A 14,213-nucleotide genomic window follows, 5' to 3' on the forward strand; every position below is an offset into this window, starting at 1 on the left:
TTAAATTTTTTATTCTTTATTATTATTTCCAATATACATTTATGATCTCTTTCTGGTTCCTCAGTCCCAGATGTTAAAAACAAGTATCTGTCCTACGTAAACCAGTGGTATAGAATAGAATTAAGCTAGCCAAGTGTGGAAATCAGTCAAAATAACGATATTCTTAAAAAATGTTATTTCCACAGGAAATGTTTTTCAAAGATTTTAGACATTCATTTCTTTCCAACAATCATGGCTACATACAGAACATTTAAATAATAACTTTTAAAAAAAAAAATCTGGCAACAAAAAGAGCAAAATTAAAACTAAAAATGTTGAGTTTTGTATTGCACGCTTGGAAAAAGTTTACAAAAAAACAAAAATACCTGGTTTTAGAATTCAATATAGCGAAACAAAAATGCAATTTGCTGTAAATAATTAACCATTAAAATTTCTAAGGAGGTTGAATGGAATAAAATATTTATTGCAAATATAAGACACGTGAAATAATAAACTGGAAGTTTTTGTAAACTGGTAACTTTATCCATTAGGAAACAAACTGTGCCAGTAAATTTGTGTCAAATTTTAGACTTTTTTATGAGCTTGAGACTGGTCTGTCTGTGATGGTAGATTAGGACTCTGCGAAATAGGTCGATGATCAGGTAATGAAGGCCCAGCGGGTACTCCAGGATGTGGTCCTGCTACAAAGTCTCTAGTTGGGGGACCTGGAGGAAAGTCTCTTGCTCCAGGTGGTGGAGGGCCTGGTAGAAATTCTCTAGGACCTAGTGGTGGCCCAGGTAGGAAATGCCTGGCTCCAGGAGGTGGTAGGCCTGGGACAAACTCTCTTGAACCAAGAGGAGGTAGTACTGGTGGGAAGTCTCTAGCACCTGGAGGAGGGAGCCCTGGTGGAATATCTCTGGCGCCTGGAGGTAGTGGACCCGGTGGGAAGTCCCTCATTCCTGGAGGCAACTCCTGAGCTCCTGGGGGTGGAAGACCAGGTGGGAAGTCCCGAGCACTTGGTGGCGGACCTGGAAAGAAATCTCGAGGACCAGGTGGGAAATCTCTAGGAGGCAGAGCACCAGGAGGGAAGTCCCGAGATCCAGGATGTGGTGGACCTGGTGGGAAGTCCCTGGGTCCAGGATGTGGTGGACCTGGGGGGAAGTCCCTGTGTCCTGGAGGTGGCAGTCCTGGTGGGAAGTCTCTGGCTCCTGGTGGTGGCATTGGGTAGTCTCTAGGGGCATGCAATGGAACAGGGCCTGGAGGGTAATCTCTAGGCGGTAACTGGCCTCGAATCAGGCCTCTTGGATCAGGTGGATGTATTCCACCAGGTGGCATCATAGATCTTGGAGGAAAATCTCTTGGAACTGGAGGGCCGTGCACTGAAACAAAGAAAACAAACAATAAGAAAGGTTGCCAGTGTGCATTATCACCTACCTACAACCTATTAGAGTCGCTAAATACCCTGGGGCCTGTCTCAAGGTATGTCTCAAAGTTTTGAGTTTCCAACATGGATAAACGTATTATGAGGTTTGAAACAAGAAATGTCATATATTAGTAAAAGGAGTAAGGAGTAAAATGCTTATTACACACACACACATACACGCTCCCTGTATGTCTAGCAACAATGTATTTTATGATATAAATATACAGTGGGGATGGAAAGTATTCAGACCCCCTTAAATTTTTCACTCTGTTATATTGCAGCCATTTGCTAAAATCATTTTAAGTTCATTTTGTTTCCTCATTAATGTACACACAGCACCCCATATTGACAGAAAAACACAGAATTGTTGACATTTTTGCAGATTTATTAAAAAAGAAAAACTGAAATATCACATGGTCCTAAGTATTCAGACCCTTTGGTGTGACACTCATATTTAACTCAGGTGCTGTCCATTTTTTTCTGATCATCCTTGAGATGGTTCTACACCTTCATTTGAGTCCAGCTGTGTTTGATTATACTGACTGGACTTGATTAGGAAAGCCACACACCTATCTATATAAGACCTTACAACTCACAGTGCATGTCAGAGCAAATGAGAATCATGAGGTCAAAAGGAACTGCCTGAAGAGCTCAGAGACAGAATTGTGGCAAGGCACAGATCTGGCCAAGGTTACAAAAAATAACTGCTGCATTTAAGGTTCCTAAGAGCACAGTGGCCTCCATAATCCTTAAATGGAAGACGTTTGGGACGACCAGAACCCTTCCTAGAGCTGGCCGTTCGGCCAAACTGAGCTATCGGGGGAGAAGAGTCTTGGTGAGAGAGATAAAGAAGAACCCAAAGATCACTGTGGCTGAGCACCAGAGATGCAGTCGAGAGATGGGAGAAAGTTGTAGAAACTCAACCATCACTGCAGCCCTCCACCAGTCGGGGCTTTAGGGCAGAGTGACCCGACGGAAGCCTCTCCTCAGTGCAAGACACATGAAAGCCCGCATGGAGTTTGCTAAAAAAACACTCGAAGGACTCCAAGATGGTGAGAAATAAGATTCTCTGGTCTGATGAGACCAAGATATAACTTTTTGGCCTTAATTCTAAGTGGTATGTGTGAAGGAAACCAGGCACTGCTCATCACCTGTCCAATACAGTCCCAACAGTGAAGCATGGTGGTGGCAGCATCATGCTGTGGGGGTGTTTTTCAGCTGCATTGACAGGACGACTGGTTGCAATCTAGGGAAAGATGAATGCGGCCAAGTACAGGGATATCCTGGACGAAAACCTTCTCCTGAGTGCTCAGGACCTCAGACTGGGCCGAAGGTTTACCTTCCAACAAGACAATGACCCTAAGCACACAGCTAAAATAACGAAGGGAAGTGGATTCACAACAACTCCGTGACTCTTCTTGAATGGCCCAGCCAGAGCCCTGACTTAAACCCAATTGAGCATCTCTGGAGAGACCTAAAAATGGCTGTCCACCAAAGTTTACCATCCAACCTGACAGAACTGGAGAGGATCTGCAAGGAGGAATGGCAGAGGATCCCCAAATCCAGGTGTGAAAAACTTGTTGCATATTTCCCAAAATGACTCATGGCTGTATTAGATCAAAAGGAAGCTTCTACTAAATACTGAGCAAAGGGTCTGAATACTTAGGACCATGTGATATTTTTTTCTTTTTTAATAAATCTGCAAAAATGTCAACAATTCTGTGTTTTTCTGTCAATATGGGGTGTTGTGTGTACATTAATGAGGAAAAAAATGAACTTAAATGATTTTAGAAAATGGCTGCAATATAACAAAGAGTGAAAAATTTAAGGGGGTCTGAATACTTTCCATCCCCACTGTATAATATGATATAATGAGGACCTTAATCTAAAAGTTTTTGTATGTTTTTTGTTTACATAAAAAGTAAAAAGCCAAAAAAGATTATGTAGAAAAAAAATTATATTTGAGTTTTAGAGGCTATCAGGTTGATGAATCACCTTGCTATTTTCTTATATCTCCAGTGAATCCAAACAAAACATTTCCCCATGATATGTGCCCTGCCACCATTCCACAAAGCCACAGCAAATGTGTAAAGTATATATAAAGCAAAAGCCTTTTTTGAGGGGAAAACCTGAAAGTTTGAGTTCAGTGGCAACTATTTAAGCCTAGATTCACACGTGTTTTTTGCTGCTTGCATTTGTGCAGGCACAGCAATCCATTAATTTGAATGGGCTGCTGTACCTGCAGGGAAATACTGGGAAAGGTTCCTGCACTTTTTCTAAAATGCAGCCGCACAGAAAACACATAGTGCTTTTGCACCATGCCGTTTCATGCACTTGAAAATGTGCTGCATTTTCCTATTCTTGGGGGTACTATTAGAAAGACACGCCTGCATGTCTACATAAGAGCAGCACGTTTTGGCTGCGGGAATGCGTGTGATTTACATGCCTTCCCGGACCCGCAATAGTGTGACCCTAACCTAAAGGAGAATTTTCACTTTGGAGTGTTTTCCTCTTGCATTTGTGTTTGCTATATCTATAGAACAGAAAACAAAAAGAAAATAACAGGGATTAATAACCCTTCCCTGTGAAACTCTAACTGAAAAAAGTTTTGGCTTTGGATATATTTTATAAGGTCAGTCTAGTTTCACTTACCGCTAGATACCGGACAGATAACGCCATTAAACTGACAATACCTGAGATACAGAATTCGTTCTATTCTCCCGGTCACTGATGGTTTTCTTGGGGGAAGCTCTGCATTTCATTTCCATTTTTTTAACATAGAATTCTCAGATGGTGGACAATACCAGGTCCATCCCACAGTACTTTTAAAAGCTTTCTAAACACCCTTCATGTGCTGAATGTGACCCTCTCCTTGAATTAAAGATTTATTTGAAAACATACAAATTCTTAAAGTGATTTAAACTCTGTTATTTTAAGAAAATAAAAAAACAAACAGGTTTATTGCAAAGAGCAAACCGATCCTCCTCTTCTTGGGTCCCCCACCGGCATGCCTGGCTCCCCGTCTTCTTGAGTATAGTGGTCAGCAGGAGATTTGTGAATGGGGGGGGGGATCTATGGATTTCTCTCGTTCAGTCCAGGAAATCTGTGTATGGCCAACTTTAGTCTGCAGGATGTATGTACGCAGTAAATACATTTTTCCTATGCATTTTCTTCTCTATCACCACAAAAGTGATGAGAAACGCAAAGTTGGCCGGGTAAAGCTGTGTGCACAAGCCCCAAGTTAATTTTATCTTATTTTCTGATTAGGTCATTCTGCTGTCATCAGCTTTTTATATACACTGCACAGTCCGACCAACATATCAAACAAACGGTCTCTGTCTGCCGATTGACCAGATATGGCTTGCTAGTCTATAGCTTTGTTCAAGAACATTTCTCTTCTCCCAGAAATCACATGCTGTGGATTTTTTCAATGTTCTTTAACCCTCAGATGCTTCCATCCTTCCAAGGAATCTGTAGTATAATTCCTCTCCTGACAGATCAGTGATGGGCTCTCCCTGCTCTCTTCTCCAATACAAGAGTAAACAAGGTAGGAGTAGCATGGGACAAGCTGCTCTAGCCACAAACACATTCTGATGGTTTTATTAGGAAACTATTTCTCTCTGTGGTCTATCGCATTGTGGTCATTATATAATGTGGAAATAATTATAAAATTGAAAAATAAAAAGATCCACCTTTAAAAAAAGAAGATGCGGGGCACTTTTACCATATTTTAGTTTAAAGTTCACCTTTTTAAATTCTTTAATGCCTAATGAGCATACAATACATAATCCAGGACGGGAGTGAAGGTCACAACATCACAGTAATACAAGACTGTATCAGAACACAGTAGTGTATACAAATATAAAGATCATCTGGAAAGATTAGGCGACGGGGGCCCAAAGGTAGAGATAGTCAGCACGGAACATCTTCCAGAGAGTAGTATTGGGGGCATTAGTGGTAGGTTGACTAAAGCACATAAACCCGAGGCAAGTATAGTAACAAGTCCTAGTTGCAATCTCAGAACATTCGATAAGAGGATAGTATGCGACCGGTCTGAACTATGTGGCATGTTCACCAATGCCAGAAGCCTGGCGGACAAGGTGGGTGAACTAGAGATACTGTTGTACAAGGAGAATTTGGATTTTGTGGGAATTTCAGAGACTTGGTTCAGCAGCTCTCATGATTGGCTGGCAACCATTCAAGGGTATACCCTTTATTGCAGGGATAGAGAGGGTAAAAAAGGGGGAGGGAATAATGTACAAGTGAATGTGAGAGAGGACGTCACTAAGGGAGCTAGGGACGAGGTGGCAACCCTATGGGTAGAGCTCCAACGGGATGAAGCTAAGGGGAAAATATTACTGGGAGTATGCAATAGGCCCCCTAACCTGAGGGAGGAGGCGGGAGACGGATCTCCTATCACAAGTTTTAGCAGTAGCAGCAAGGATAGGAAGTGTTATAATGGGGGATTTTAATTATCCAGACATAGACTGGACAGAGGGAACCACGCATTCATCTAAGGCTTGCCAGTTCCTAAATGTCTTGCAGGACAATTTCATGGTTCAGATGGTAGATGCACCGACTAGAAATAAAGGGCTACTGGATCTACTGATTACCAACAATACAGACCTGATCACGGATTTGGAAATATGGGGCAATTTAGGAAACAGCGATCACAGGTCGATTGTCTTCAGTATAGGGAACATCAGGTGAATACAAAGACACTGAATTTCAAAAGAGCTAACTTCCCTAAGCTACGAACCTTGTTAGAAGGCATGAATTGGAATAAAATCTTAAGAACAAAGAACATGGAAGAGAGATGGGTTTGCTTTAAGAGCATATTAAATAAGGGTATTAGCTAATGCATCTCATTGGGTAATAAATTTAAAAGAGCGAACAAAAGTCCTGGATGGCTTAACTCCAATGTAAAAATGCATATAAAAACAAAGGAGAAGGCCTTCAAAAAATACGAGGTTGAGGGATCATCATCAGCATTCAGACTTTATAAACAATGCAACAAGAAATGTAAGGGTGCAATTAGATAGAAGATAGATAAGCTAAGATAGACACATAGCAGGGGAGAGCAAAAAAAATAATCACAAGAAATTCTTTACATATGTAAACAGTAAAAAAGGAGGACAGACCATATTGGCCCCATAAAGAATGAGGAAGGACATCTGGTTACAAAGGATGGGGAGATGGCGAAGGTATTGAATTTATTCTTCTCCTCAGTCTTCACGATGGAATCAAGGTGCTTCAGTAACGAAAACTGCAGTGTTTATCCTCACGACACATCACAGGAAGCACCTCCATGGTTAACAGAGGACAGAATTAAAATTAGACTTGGGAAACTTAACATTAATAAATCACCGGGAACGGATGGCTTGCATCCGAGGGTACTTAGAGAACTCAGTCAAGTAATTGCCAGACCGTTGTTCCTAATTTTTACTGACAGTCTACTGACTGGACTGGTACCAGCTGATTGGAGAAAAGACAATGTAGCACCAATATTTAAAAAGGGCCCAAAATACATCCCTTGGAATTACAGACCAGTTAGCCTAACATCAATAGTATGTAAACTCTTGGAGGGGATAATAAGGGACTATATACAAGATTTTAGTAATGAGAACGGTATCTTTAACAGTAATCAGCATGGATTCATAAAGAATCGTTCTTGCCAAACCAATCTATTAACATTCTATGAGGAGGTGAGCTGCCATCTAGATAAAGGAAGGCCCGTAGATGTGGTGTATCTGGATTTTGCAAAAGCATTTGACACAGTTCCCCATAAACATTTACTGTACAAAATTAGGTCCGTTAGGGCGAGTACGTGGATTGAAAACTGGCTACACGGGGGAGTTCAGAGGGTGGTGATAAATACAGAGTACTCAGAATGGTCAGAGGTGGGTAGTGGGGTCCCCGAGGGTTCTGTGCTGGGACCAATCCTATTTATTTTTGTTCATAAACGACCTGGAGGATGGAGTAAACAGTTCAATCTCTGTATTTGCGGATGAAACTAAGCTAAGCAGGGCAATAACTTCTCCGCAGGATGTGGAAACCTTGCAAAAATATCTGAACAAATGAATGGGTTGGGCAACTACATGGCAAATGAGGTTAATGTAGAAAAATGTAAAATAATGCATTTGGGTGGCAAAAATATGAATGCAATCTATACACTGGGGGGAGAACCTCTGGGGGAATCTAGGATGGAAAAGGACCTGGGGGTCCTAGTAGATGATAGGCTCAGCACTGGCATGCAATTCCCAGCTGCTGCTAACAAAGCAAACAGAATATTGGCATGCATTAAAAAAGGGAGATCAACTCCAGAGATAAAACGATAATTCTCCCGCTCTTCAAGACTCTGGTCCAGCCGCACCTAGAGCATGCTGTCCAGTTCTGGGCACCAGTCCTCAGGAAGGATGTACTGGAAATGGAGCGAGTACAAAGAAGGGCAACTAAGCCAATAAAAGGTCTGGAGGATATTAGTTATGAGGAAAGGTTAAGAGCACTGAACTTATTCTCTGGAGAAGAGACGCTTGAGAGGGGATATGATTTCAATTTACAAATACCATACTGGTGACCCCACAATAGGGATAAAACATTTTTGCGGAAGAGAGTTTAACAAGACACGTTGGCCACTTAAAATTAGAGGTTTAACCTTAAATTACGTAGAGGGTTCTTTATTGTAAGAGCGGCAAAGATGTGGAATTCCCTTCCATAGGCGGTGGTCTCGGCGGGGAGCATCGATAGTTTAAAAAAAACTATAAGATAAGCACCTGAACTGACATATAATCAGACACATAGGTTGGACTTGATGGACTTGTGTCTTTTTTCAACTTCACCTACTATGTAACTATGAAAGCGCAATAAAAACAGAAGCCGTATACATGGTAACATCCGGACACTGGGATACCAAGTTCTCTGCCCGCTGTAGATCACCAAGAAGGTGCAGCAGAAGGGAAGGAATATACTTTTTGCAAAACAGGAAAAAAAAAAGTGCATTAAATGTTTTTTTTTTTTTTTAGAGGAGCCTGCAGCGCATTGCACCCACAATCAGTAGATCACGGGTGCGTGTTCAGGTCTCTGCAGACACTGCCCCCAGCTTTCCTGCCCATACCTGTGTATAGGCAGACAGTTACAAAGCTGGAAGTGTCAATGAACTATGAGGGCACTCATCATCGCCCTCACAGTTCAATGAGAATTACAAGCCATCTGCCATGTTGGCAGACAGGACTTTTCTCATTTACAGGTTGCTGTAAATGAATGACACATCTTCTTCAAAAATTTGACAGTGTGTGGCAGGGCAGATCTGAAACATGTTACACCCTAAATATAGATGTAAGGTGTAATATGCACCAAAAGGTGAACTTATCCTTTAAAATATCATACACTGCCTGGTAGTCTACTATATCCTATGATTGTGCCTGGGCAGTATAACAAGATTGCTGACTCCAGGAAATAATTTACAGACTCCCCATACAGTATGGCACGGGTTTAAGGCTTCCTGGTAGAGTATAATACAGGTTGCTTTTTATAACATAAATTGATAGCGCCAGGACTGAAGCACCCCTGAAGAGTATACCAGAGGTTCCTTGGTCCTGGAAGAATTTACAGGCTCCTCATACAGTATCCGCAGAGGTTCCTTGCTCCCTAAAGGATGTACAGGCTCCCCAAAAAGTATAACAGAGGTTCCTGGCATCTCATGCAGTATAACATGGGCAAGTTTTAGTTGCTCAATCATGCAATTAAAATCTTATGATCTCTTTGCATTAGATTACTGTGAGCTGCTACACAAGATTTTCAGTAGTATGACAACAATCTCCTGTGATCACCCAATACTGCAATATGATTGCAAAGCAAATACTACTAGTTAATCGTCTTTCTTCTCCTCTATACCTCTTAAAGTGAAGCTAAACCTATTGATTTAACCATTTACCAAAACAATTACATTAAAGGCATGCTGTGAATAACTTTTACAGCTGCTTGTGCTCTCCACCAAACTGTCAAGGCGTCAAGTGGCTGGTGTCATAACTGGTGACACATGCACCATAGCAACTGTAGATTAAACAGAGAGCTTCCTTGCCTGTAAAGGATTGGAAGGTTTAGTCCCTTTTAAAGTGATTGTAAAGTCTCCATTTCCAGAAAAATAACATATTATACTTACCTGCTCTGTGCAGTGATTTTGCACAGGGCAGCCCAGATCTTCCTCTTCTCGGGTCCCTCTTCAGCGCTTCAGACCCCTCCCTCCTGTTGAGTGCCCCCACAGCAAGCAGCTTGATATAGGGGCACCCGAGCAGCTCCACGTATCCATTTAGATACGGAGCCACGGTTTGGCCCCACTTCCTCTCTTTCCTGATTGACTGACTTTGACAGCAGCGGGAGCCAATGGTGCCACTGCTGTGTTTCAGCCAATCAGGAGGGAGAGTCCCGGATGGCCAAGGCACTCGTGGACATCACTGGATAGAGAGGGGGCTCAGGTAAGTGTTAGAGTGGTGCTGCTGCACACAGAAGGTTTTTTATCTTAATGCATTAAGATAAAAAAAAAAAAACCTTCTGTCTTTACAACCACTTTAATATCTGTTTGGAGAACCCAGACAAGCTCTAACGTGGCAAAGCACTGGAATGTCAGAGGAACAAGTTGCAGTGCCTTGGGAGGGGTGTTGCTTTGCATTTGTGCTAAGACTTGAGAAGTCGGAGTCCTTAGCTTTCAAACTTGCTGAGGAAAGTGATTGGTGGGCATATAGTGCTCAATACAATAAACGTGAATTAAGATGTTAAAAGGCAAATGCAACCAATAAAGTAAATATCTGTATGTAAAATAAAAAAAAGGAAAACACAGAGGGGTATCCTTCTCAGAAAGCTAGCATAATATTCCTACTTTGTCCAGGAGGCAGTGATCGAGACCCAAAGTGTCCTCTTGGTGGAGTTGGACCAATCAGACGGCCAGGAGGTTGTGACATCATAGGCGCGCCTGCTGGGGAGTTCATCACTGGAGTGCCAGGAAACGATGGAGGACCTTTAGCTACAGGCATAACCTAGAAAAATATAAAACAATCTCACTCTTGCACCTTTGTACAAGTCTTATTCACTTGGATATCTTAAAATATAAAACCACTCAAAGCAAATATAGTAAGTTAGCCACTTTCATTACACACCATCAGAGAAGTTAAGAAAAGCCAGCCAATTGCCCACCAGCATGCTGCACTGCAATACAGGGCTGAAATATGTCTAAAGCAACGTGACATAAACATAAACATGAAGGTCATAGTGATCCAATGGCTTTAAGTCACAGACCCAGAAATCACACCAAGAGTTCTGATTTGCTGCATATGCCTGTTCTGGGTCAGCGACAGCTGATATTTAAACCAATAAATTAGCATGAATATTAATTTTTAGGAGAGATCAGCAACTAAGACCCTGTACACACTATTAGATTTTCTGCAGATTATTGTCTTCAGATTTACCAAAACCATATAAAATGAGGTCAAACCTTAAGAGTTTCAATTTGTATGCAATCAGGCAGACCCTTGCAGTACATGGTTTTGGTAAATCTGCAGAAAATCTAATAGTGTGTATGTGGTCTTAAACCTTCATATTTTTCTCAGCCCCTGTATGCACATCTGGGCACAGACATACATATCAGGGCTGAAAAAAATATGCTGCCCAAGGAACTTCTCACCCTCTCTTCATCTACATAACAAAAGGGTGAGGTGTTTTTAGTACAGAAGGGAAGAACCAGGCAGGGTAGACAAAACTGTTTTAAGTGCAGGAAGTAAGAATCTCACTGGATTTCTGGCAGATCACCAGGTATTTTTCTGTACCTGCAGCATTGTAAAGAGACAACACGTGGGGAAATGTGCATGCATTGCAAATTTACTAAATATGTTGTTAAATGTGCCCAGACAGACATACATGTTAAAGGCCAACTTAAGGCTCAAATAACTTACCAGCGTTCAGTTGTATATTCCATTCCCTATTAAAAAGCCACTCCCCCTCATGCCGACTTTCTTCTACATTAGGCAAATCTTGTTTACATGTGGAGGAAGTACAGTTGCTGCTGGACTTCTGGCCTGCTTGGAAACAAGTGCTACAGGTCTAATAGTCCCCAGAGCTATGGTTGTTTTTAGCCTCCCTCTCCCCCTGGCATTCTTAAAAACCAAACCTGGGGCTGGGTTTTATGAATGGTGAGCAGAAGGAGGCGGCAGAGAGAAAACCAGAACGCTAGGGTATGCGAGACCTGCAGGACCTACATATGAGTGACCCAAAAGTGCAGGAGCTGTTGTACTTCCCCCTGCACGTAAATAAGATTTTCCTAATGTAGAAGAAAGCCGGCATGATGACAGGAGGATCTCTCTTTAGGGAACAGAATATATAATCGATTGAATACTCTATTGAATTCTGGTAAGTTTTTACATGCCTTGAGTTGAGTTTTAAAATGACCCACTGTTCCAAAAAATCCTAACTTCTTTCTTGTAGCAATATGTGTATGTATTTATTATCCAACTTGCAAATCATTTTTTTGGGTTAATTTCAATAATTCCTGGTATTTTTTTAGTTCAAATATTTTTTTAATTTTTAGCGCCACACTGATTGCATTATTTATGTATAAAGAGGACCTTTCACTTTGCAATAAATGCAACACTGCATAGTAAGAGGGTGGGAGGGAGGCACTGGTATTTCTGGGAGGCAAGTCAATAAGAAACTGTAGGGTGAAATATAATCAGGGCAAACTACAACTAAATAATGTGTGCGAATCTACCAATAATTAATGTTTGCCCAATAGCGAGGTTAAGATTGCTGCTAACCTTTCTAGAGTGTGTCCACCATCCACTCTTCATAAACATAAGGAGCAAGTGGGAGGAGCTGTTGTCCGTGATGTCACTATTTATCAGTGTGGTGAGCTGAGCTTGTATTGCACATAGCTATGTGAGTGTTTTTATTCCCTTTTATCAGTTTTAATAAATAATTTGAAGCAGAGAGCACTATGGTTTCTTCTTTTCTATTCTATGTGTCACATGATTGATCGAGACTTAAAGCGGTTGTAAACTGCTGCATTTTTTTTTGGCTTACCTGCAAGGAAAAGGCATAATGTGCTAGTAGTAGTATGCATTCCCTTTCAGCGATGCAACGCCATCGCTGGAGACAGCATCCATCTATACCCGGTCTTCCTTCTGGGTTCGTGGCTCCAGCTCTGTGACTGGTCAGAGCCATGATGACAACACTCCCGTGCATGCGTGCGAGAGCCGCCAGTCACGGCACACTGCTCTGAAGAAATGGCACACATGTGGCTGTGACTTAACTGTCTGCCAGGACAGTAAATATCTCCTAAACGGTGCATGCTTGGGAGATATTTACACTACCTATAGGTAAGCCTTAATATAGGCTTACCAATAGATGAAACTTAAAGATGTAAGTTTACTTCCTCTTTAAGAAGTGGAGTAGCGAGTTTCAGGGATGATTCTTGCAGGAGTGTTCCAGTACCATCCTGAATGGAGTTCACTAAGGCTATTAAGACTCTGTAGCGGAGTCATAGACTGGAGGTGAGCAGGCAATTTATCTGGAGGTGGCGGTCACGGGACACATTGGATGTTACTATATGAACTATCACTTTGAGTTGGCAAAGCAGTGAAGTATTTATATTTGATACTGTCGTTTCATCAACTATTGGAGCTGTTGTATTTTTGTTTATTATTTCACTTATTTATATTGTTTATGTGACTGCTCTGCACTTATAACTTGCACTTAAAGTCAATAAGAAAGTTGGGGGTGATTTGCACTAATGTTCTCCTGAGATGAAGCAATGAAGACCAAATTAGAAGAAAAGGTAAATTCTCTCTTTCCCCCAGCCTCTCTCCGAATACCCATGCAAAGTCACGGGTGATTAACTTGGTAGCTGGACAGAGAGTGAGGAAGAACTAGAAATTCTTTCAGATTCGTATTGTGTGTTTCCCCTTTGTAGAAATTGTTCCTCACTCCCTCTCTTTGAAATCCTGTATGGGTAAGGCAGGCATTACCGTGTCAAAAACTATTTAAAGCCCTAACCTTTACCCACTCTTCCAACAATGTGGTTTAGCCCTGTTCCTTTTGGAGAGATTTCCCATCACTTCCATTCCTGACAGGAACTGAGGGAAAATTTCCCCAATAAGGATGCAGATAAAAATAAAAAAAAACTTGACAGACTTTCAACCTTTCCCTCCTACTTCCAAAATTACGTAAAAAGTTTAAGTTGCGGTTATGCTTTAAGAAGAGAAGCAAACACTCTGGCCGCATCCCACAAATCTAAAGCAGAATTAAAGCTGCCAATACTTCCCTCCACTCCAGCGATGCAACGACTGTGAGCTCCTTTGCCAGTGATGACATCTTCTTCCATGTTTGGCATCTTCAGCCTAACTCCCTCACATGCACACCGAAGTTATATCATCTCTATACACTAAGCTTGGAAGCTCGGGGGGGATTGTACTTTAAAGTACAGGAAGGATGCCAGTTACTATATACACAGGTGCATTTCATGCATTTCAAAAAATTAGAATATCAAAAAGTTTTTTTCAGTAATTCAATTCAAAAAGTGAAACTCATATTATGTAGATTCATTACACACAGAGTGATATATATCAAGCATTTTTCTTTTAATTTTGATGATTATGGCTTACAACTAGTGAAAACCAAAAATTCAGTGTTTTTAGAAAATTAGAATACTGTGAAAAAGTTCAATGTTGCATGTAGACTCATGGTGTCGCACTCTAATCAGCTAATTAACCCAAAACACATGTAAAGGTTTCCTGAGCCTTTAAATTGTCTCTCAGTCTGGTTCAGT

General features: G+C 41.4%; 1 protein-coding gene across 1 annotated transcript in view; it reads right to left on the minus strand.

Annotated features, from left to right (window-relative positions):
• The window catches only part of MIA3 (MIA SH3 domain ER export factor 3), a gene marked incomplete at its 5' end in the record, with an annotated part of 123,924 nt that continues 109,711 nt past the window's right edge, over nucleotides 1-14,213 (minus strand). The window contains 2 exon segments of the mRNA XM_073628346.1: nucleotides 1-1,358; nucleotides 10,278-10,434. Of these exon segments, the coding sequence (XP_073484447.1) occupies nucleotides 565-1,358; nucleotides 10,278-10,434 (951 nt within the window). The 3' untranslated portion in view covers nucleotides 1-564.

Source organism: Aquarana catesbeiana, linkage group LG04 (genome assembly GCF_042186555.1).
Source record: "Aquarana catesbeiana isolate 2022-GZ linkage group LG04, ASM4218655v1, whole genome shotgun sequence".
Taxonomy (NCBI): Eukaryota; Metazoa; Chordata; class Amphibia; order Anura; family Ranidae; genus Aquarana; species Aquarana catesbeiana.